This window comes from Jaculus jaculus, chromosome 11, assembly GCF_020740685.1.
Source record: "Jaculus jaculus isolate mJacJac1 chromosome 11, mJacJac1.mat.Y.cur, whole genome shotgun sequence".
In the NCBI taxonomy this organism is placed as follows: Eukaryota; Metazoa; Chordata; class Mammalia; order Rodentia; family Dipodidae; genus Jaculus; species Jaculus jaculus.
The window spans coordinates 107387218-107395555 of NC_059112.1; the positions used below are offsets into that span (position 1 = coordinate 107387218).

Here is an 8338-nt window from a genome sequence, read left to right on the forward strand (position 1 = left end):
CAAGAATATTAGTCCTTATGCAAAAAGCGCATCCCTGTAGGTATTCGGTGGAATCACTGATACTCTTGAAAGGAAATGGCTGAGGGCCACTTCATAGCCAGTGAAAACCAGGATGGGATGATTTCCCAGAGCTTGGTCACAGAAACCCCACTGGGGATTTGGAAAATGTTTTGCACAAGCCTGGTTAGGTCCAGAGATGCACTTGTGGGCTCGGGCCCCTCTTAAGGTCAAGTCCCAGACATGGCTGAGCCAAGTCTAGATGCAGGTTGGTTTTGTATTTTGAATCTCCATCTTGACTTGGCATCTGCCCACTCCACCTCAACACCTAGTCCATTTGAGGAAAGGCTTGGAGAGTTGAATCCCTACATTCAATATATTGTCCAGATCCATCTTTGAATGGGGTTCATGCTTTCCCCAAAGGAGCATGGCATAGCATGAATGAATCCATTGATCAAAGAAACAAACCAATACACGGAGACAGTGCAAACCCTTCCCTTGTCCCTGTTGTACCAGAGTCCTCGTGGCTAACAGGACTGGCTGATACGATAGGTTCATAAGGATTTTTTTTTCTTCATAAGGAGTTTCTGGGGAGGGGGAAGGTCAGGAGTGATCCTGTCTTTAGCTGTCTGAAAATGCCCTGGGGTTGGGTTAAGGGGGTGCCTCCATTTTGGTTGGTTTTGAGTGTCTATTTTTTTTGACATTAGTCTCTTTTTTATGATGCACATGTCGCAAAAGGAAAATATAAAAAACACACCCCTCAAATTGCTTTGTTTCAGAATGCTTTTGCACCCTTGACTGATGCCAAGACTAGGAGCCACGCTGATGATGTGGGTCTCGTTCTTTCTTCATTGCAGGCTAGTATATACCGAGGGGGATACAACCGTTTTGCTCCATACTAAGTGACAAAAACCATTCAAACACCTTCCAATGTGGGGAGAAAGGAAGCTTTCTGAGGCCTGAGTATTGTGTATGCGCAGTACTCCATCATTTTAGCAACTCAAAAAAAAAAATACTAAAAATAAAAAGAGGAAAAAAATTACATTTTTTATCTTATACCTCAGATATTTTGTTCTGTGTATTTTAATATTGTGGGTCTTTAATTTCTGAAGGTTTCCGTAGTTCAGTTGCTGGCTGTAGGAGTTTTTGTGGTTGGTCTAGAGAGAAGCTAGATATGAATTAAAAAGAAAAAAAAAAAAGAAAAAACTGGTTTAGGGCCATATCCAGAGTGCTATATTGTGTAAATGAATTATATATGCTGAATATGAAGCTACGGGGGTTAAGCTGCTTGGGAAGAGTGTACGTGACTTAGTAGTCATTCTTTCTGCATCTATATGATTTTATTTTGTGAAAGGGAGGCTGGGAGGGGCATAGAGCTGGGGACTAAGATTTGGCTAAAGGAAAAAAAAAACATATATACACATAGTAACTGATGAATCTAAATGACCCACTGCACCACCAATCATAAACCAACGGTTCTAAGTTACTCCTGGCCAGGTCCAGCCAAGCTTCCTGTTGAGAGGCTGCTTCTAGCAGCACTTTGGCACCTGTGGGAGGAAGCTGGGTTCCCTTTCAACCATTCCGCCCGGCAGCATTCAGCTTCTTAACCAGCCGCTAGCTATTTAGGCAAAGATGACTAGTTAGGACATCAATAGGCATTCTTTTTATATTTCTTCCAGTATAATAAATTATTGTTATCATTGCTGACTTTTATATTACGGGAGGGAAAAATAACATTAATAAAAAGGTGATAAAAAAGCACTGTTTCTATTTTTTTCTTTTTTTTCCAAAAAAAAAGAAAGTAATAAAAACTTAAATTCTTTGTACCAGTTAAAAAATGTATAAAATTTACATCTGTGCAGTGGGGTTGTTAAGTTCTAGAACAGTCTATGAAGCTTTCGTTTTAGCTTAGTAGAACAACTGTTAGAGACAGACGTATAATTTTTATGGAATTACATGATAATCATATCTGGATTTATAGACGCATTTTACAAGTATCACTGAGTAGAGATAATCATGGTATTTTCATCAGCTTGATACCTTTTGAAACATGACTATGTTATGTAAGCAACCTGCAATTTTTCAGTCTGTGAAAGCCTGCCCTTCCCCCTCTCCCCATACCCCAAGTTTATTTATTTTAAACCAGTACCGTTAGCTCTCTCTCCAAGGCCCAGGATACTTGTCAGAAGGAAACAACAAAAAAAATAATAGATCCATCTTCTTCATCCCCAAAGACCAGTCTTCCCCATTCTTTCTAAGGTACAGGGCCAGAGCAACACAGCTGAAAAATTACAGCTTGTATGACTCTCTTCTGTTTGAATTCCTCCCATGTTGTCCAGTTTACAAGTTAACCTAAGTTGGGGATATCTGTCACGGGTCTTCCTGTTTTTGTATTTAAATTTAAAAACAAAAAAGCAGCAAGCTGTCCCCTGAGTAGTTTTGCTGCCTCTATGTGCAGTGCAAGCCCAGTGGCATGCACTTTAGTAAGTTTATCGACTCACGCTGTGACCCTGCCAACCCGCTGTAACAACTCTGCTTTAAAAAAAAAAAAATCAAAACCAAACAAAACTTTAAAAAACAAACAAAAAAAAACAGTGTTTGTGATCCAGCTTTTTCTTGTCATCCAATGTGCATGCTGTAAGATCGGTTGGATATTAAAACCATCAATAAAGTTTCACAAGATTTGAAAACAGAGTTTCTGTAGCTTCGATATCTAGGACAGATGATCATGATCTTGGAAAGAGAAAAAAGGGAATGGGGAGGAACTGCCAAATAAAGAAAAGATTCCTAGGGTAAGGGAGGGGTGGGGTGAGAGGTCCATTTTCTGGCATCACCAGCGAGTTCTACCTCCACCTAGAAACAGTAGGCTGACAGTGTCTGCCGGGTTGGTGTTATCCAAGGCAACATGGGAGCGGGCTATGGCATCCTACCCCAGAGGAGACAAAGTAGGAGTGGGGAAATGGCCGAATAAATTCCTCCCAATGGTCCCAGCTTTCAAACTCCAGAGCTCATGTTGTGTTTAGAATATCAAACATGGAATTCTTACTGTGTTGGTTAAAGTAAAATTTATTTGCAGTTTTGATTTTCATCAATGAACTGTACTTTCCCTCATGACTGTATGTAGTTTTAATAAAATCATTTAGAGCAAGTGGGTGCCAACCGATGTTATAGAATCTTTTGTCCAGGCACTCTGCCAAGATGCCAATAAGTCATTTTAAAATGTATGTCAGAGATGTAAACAAACACTTTGGATTTTTTTAAAAAACAGTATTTATTTGGAATGTTTTCATTTATCTAAATAACTATCGCTATTATGAATTATGGAAAAAAGATTAATATCATGTGTGGCATATAGTGACTTCTTAAAACACACATCACGCAATCTGCAAACCCAGAAAATGTGTATATCTGTCTTTAGAAATTAGTGTTTATATCACTTACAGTGGTTTGTGAATAAAGAAAACTGGTTTGTTATATCAAAAAAAAATAAAAGCTTAGTCTGAAAAGGTACTTGTGAGTTGGTTTCTGAGTTGTTCTTTTTTTTTCCCTCTTATTTTATTCATTTTGTTGTTGTTGTTGTGAGTTTGTTTCATCATACGGCAGAACTATTTCCCATAGTAGGATTGTCTTTGTGTCCATTGAGGTGTGGCTGCGGGAGGGAGGAAGTGCCACCCAAATGCATAGGACAAGGACTTGGCCAGAGGTAGACCAGATGTTCCTGTGGATTAATTACTTCTTCTCTTCCTCATTAACCTGCCCTAATGATTCAATGGAAGTATTCACTGATATCTGAGGAAACTTTAAGTTTAGTTAAGCTTTAGCTATTCCCCAGTGTGGAAACAATCTTTTTGGTAGAAAGGTCAAACAAAAACATTACCACATTCAAATGAAACATACAAACAAGATATTAGCACATCCTGTTGAGGGGCCCTGAGTGAAAAAAATATTGTAAAAGAGCACAAGAATTGGATATTTACTTTGGGTCAAGCAACATGCTTTGTCTCTTGTGTTCTTTATTTTATTTACTCACTTAGCAATGCCATCAGAAGCTGGGCATGGTGACTCACACTTATAATCCCAGAACTCAGGAAAACTGCCTCAAGTTCAAGGCTAACCTGAACTCCATAGTGACATAGGGAGACAGAGAAGAGGGGAAAGGGAAGAAGTGGTGAGAAAGCGAATGGGAGAGAATGGAGAGAGAGACCTTCTAGGGTTATCCAATCTACCTGGAATAGTCACTTAAGAATATCACAATCCTGGGCTAAAGAGATGGCTTGGTGGTTAAGGTGCTTGCTGTGAAGCCTAAGGACCCACGTTCAACTATCCAGGTCCCATGTAAGCCAGACACACAAGGTGACACAAGAACATCACACATGTGCACAAAATGGCACATGTGTCTGGAGTTCTATTGCAATGGCTGGAGGCCCTAGCATGCCAATCTCTCTCTGTCTTTCTCTGTCTCTCTGTCTCTCTCTCTCTCTCTCTCTCTCTCTCTCTCTCACACACACACACACACACACACACACACACACACACAAAAGGCCAGTTTCTTGGACTTGCCTCAACAAAAAGGAGAATATCACAATCCTACCTCATTTAATTATCTTAACAAGCTGGAAACATCAAAGGTGACAAAGATGCAAAATCTGAGTTAATACATGAATTTAACCTCTGTGTCTCAATGTCTTCAAGTACTCTACTAATATTGCAATGTGGAATAAATAAAGCTATCAATATAAAGTGGTTTTAAAACAACCTTAGGAGTTTTAGGTTGATATTATTTGAAACAGTAGAGGCACAAATAAGTTAACAAATGTTATACAATAAGCAAATAAGGATGCTAGGATGTCCTTAGCTGACAGAAAACATTCACACCTGGTCATTAAGAACATTATAGGAGATGAGAAGTCTTCTCTGAATCCTCCCCTGAATACTGTTCTCTCATGCTCTTTCTACAACCAGGATAGTCTTAATAGTGTGAATTCAAGTTTTTTCAGTGGTGCCTTCTCCCTTTCTATAGGCCTGTGTAGGTTACAGTTGATTTTTCTTGCCTTGTGTTAATGGAGCTTTAATCATACTGCTGCCCTTATTATTAAATAATGAAGATGGTAATATCCAATAATAACACATTTGCTTTGTTTGAAGTAATGTTGAATAATAGTAGTAGTAATAATAATGGTAGTAGGCTACCCATATAGATCTTTCTAGCCCAGAAAGCTGTTCCTTGTTCCAAAAATTGTTCTATCATTTATAATGATGGTGGGAGGGCAGGAGGGGTGATGCTGAACCTGGGATTCCAGTGATCTTCATACACGGTATATATGGGTATCTAATTAAATCAAAGATGTCACTACCTTTATCCTGACAATAGGCAAAGGGGAGATGATTGTGTTCTAAAACATTTGCTTGTACCTGAGCCCATTCCCCATTAAACGTAACAATGTATGTGTAGGTAGTATAAACTCTAATTTACTACAGAGTATTCTAAAGGGGACTCTTCTCTATAATTAGATAGAAAATATACATTATGTGAAATGTAAAGAAAATTAAGATGATGGCCAATGAGGACAAGTTTCTTCAAAGATTCAGCCAGTGGTTGCTGATACTAAACCCGCCCCGGCTTCCGCTTGCCGTGTGGACAGAGGTAAGAGACTAAGCCAAAGGAAACCCACATGAGGTCTGTGTACTTGCACATAATAGAGAGAAGCTATTCATTTTTCTTTAAGCAAAGCCTCAAAACTATAACCTTATCCCAGCTTTGGTACCATTATTAAAACACCATTTTAAGAATAATTTTTTTTCCATCCAAAGCACATTCCAACAAGCTGTGTCTACCACATTCCACAGCCCAACTCCCTTTATTACCAGTGATACTATCCAAATCCTGTTTCTATTTCCTGGGAAGGAAACATTTTTGAAGTCAGTATGCTCAGGATGAGCACTTCACTGAACCAAGCACTCATCTATGCTCAAGTGAACTGCTAGCCCTGAAAGGCTGTGTCCTTCTGAGACAAGAGCCACAGACTTCCTTGCTCAGCTATGTGTGGCCAGCATACTGCAGAGGTAAGCTTCAACCTCTCTGCTTGCTCACTGCCACAGCCAAGAATATGACTGAATGTGAGGTCCCACCTGCCAGGGCCCTTAGAGGTTGAGTCTGTGTTGTCCCCCTTCAGGTATGACTCTTGCAAAGTTGAGAGAGCTGCTGGATGTACGTGTGCATGTATGTGCAGTGTGTCAGAGCTGTGTGTGCCCACAGACACAAACACATACATACATGTTCCTACCCATTAAATATATTCTTGACCTTCCTCCTGAGAGCCAATGGTTACTTTTTACAGCAAGAAAACCCAGAATTATGGGGTAAAACTCATCTTCCCACATGAGAAGAGGTGAACCAGACATTTTTTGCAAAGAATTTACAAAGATTGCCTTCTTTGGGGCCAGGAGGGAGGGAGTCTTTGGTTTTTCAATGATATGTAATATCTGCCCATGTATATTATCTGATATTTTGGACATTTGTAAGCAAATTCTCAATAAGCAAACTTTTATAAAGGGTATGGAATCCTCATCTGCAACTACTCAGAATTGATGCTTGATTTGGGAACAAAAGTCAGTTCTTCTCCCAAACCAAAGTAGAGTCTTTCTTCTTTAAAAATTTTATTTATTTTTATTAATTTATTAGAGACACAGAGAGAGAGAGAGGCAGAAAGATATAGAGAGAGAATGGGTGCACCAAGGCCTCTAGAAACTGCAGATGAACTCCAGACGCATCTGTTACCTTGTACATCTGGCTTACATCGGTTCTGGGTAATTGAACCTGGGTTCTTTGGCTTTGCAGGGTAACACCTTAACTGCTGAGCAATCCATCCCTCCAGCCCCAAAGTACAGTCTTGCAATTCATGGGCATAGCTATGTTTTTTCCCCCCATTCTCTTCTGCTATAGTCCCAGGTGATTATAGATTTAGGGTTGAACAGTTGTTTCATGGCACTTTGAAGGGTCTCAGAGACCCCAGTCTTATTTCTATGCTGAGTGGTAATTGTCTTCATAGAAAAGTGGGCAGGTACCACCAGTGTGTTCCAGAGAATGAAGGCTTGTCTGATCACAAGTGTGTGCCCCGGTGAGACGTATTCATATACTCTGTCCACAGGAAGTGATTTTCTGAGTAGCAAGCTGCATCATGTTGAAAATACTCACCAGTTCTTTAAAACTAGCTGTTCCACCTTCAAAAAGGGAACATGTGCTGAGACCTGCATTGAGGATAAAACAAACAACAGTTAAGATTGTTTAAAGGCATTGGTAGGTACTCTTCACATGTGTTCAATCTGTGTATCTGTATGTACATGATGTCCTATCATGCATGCAAATCCTCCCTTAACTTCAGTGGTCTACAGTTATCTACAAAATGGATAATTAACAGAAACCCATGCGGTTCTTGGAATTGGGAGAATTGTTTCTATGAAACATTTGGCCTGGAATATTTATTTATTTATTTATTTATTGTGTTTCAATATAAAAGTATTTATGTATATAAAATTTATCTTATATTTGTACTAATAGGTTTAATTAATATATTCTTTATTTTATAACATATATACTTAGACCTAGAGATCTTCATGAAATATTTTACAAATAACCATTTTTGCCTGATATAGGTAACAATTTTTGAAGACAGGTTAGCTTTGAATTCATAACCCCCTTCCTCAGCCTCCAAAGTGCTAGGATTATAGAAATTCACCACTATATCTATCTCTAACTTCTTCTTAATATATTTATTGTTATATCTCAATATAACCATGAGTGTTACAGTCAGCCTAATGTTGCTGGGATGAACTTCCGCTAACCATCCTTTTTCCATGACCCCAGGTATATGTAATAGGTATAAGGGGCTAGGGAAATGGCATAGTGGATAAAGTGCTTGCCAGTCACACATAAGGACCTGGGTCAAATCTCCAAATCCTCCATAAAATGCTGGGTGTGCTGGCATACCTATATTCTCAGTACTTGGGTGGCGGACAGAGGGAATCTCTGGGCTTTAGGCTAGATAGTCTCGCTGAATCATTGATCTCTAGGTTCAGTGAGAAACTGTCTCAAAGAATAAGGTAGAGAGCTATAAATTTTTCACACTCTGCTTTTTTTAATTTTTAAAAGTTTATTTTTATTTATCTATTTATTTGAGAGAGAGAAGCAGAGAAGAAGAGAGAATGGGCACATCAGGGCCTCTAGCCACTGCAAACAAACTCTAGATACATGTGTCATCATGTGCATCTGGTTTACGTGGGTACTGGGGAATCGAACCTGTGTCCTTAGGCTTCACTGACAAGTGCAATAACCACTAAGCCA

General features: G+C 39.2%; 1 protein-coding gene across 7 annotated transcripts in view; it reads left to right on the forward strand.

The window, feature by feature from the left end:
• Rbfox1 (RNA binding fox-1 homolog 1) overlaps window positions 1-1253 on the forward strand; it is a 1978359-nt gene extending 1977106 nt beyond the window's left edge. For all 7 annotated transcript variants that reach the window (XM_045161615.1, XM_045161610.1, XM_045161609.1 and 4 more), the window contains one exon: window positions 777-1253. In XM_045161615.1, the coding sequence (XP_045017550.1) occupies window position 777 (1 nt within the window). In that variant the 3' untranslated portion in view covers window positions 778-1253. The remainder of the gene's footprint in view (window positions 1-776) is intronic.
• Window positions 1254-8338: the final 7085 nt, after the last annotated feature.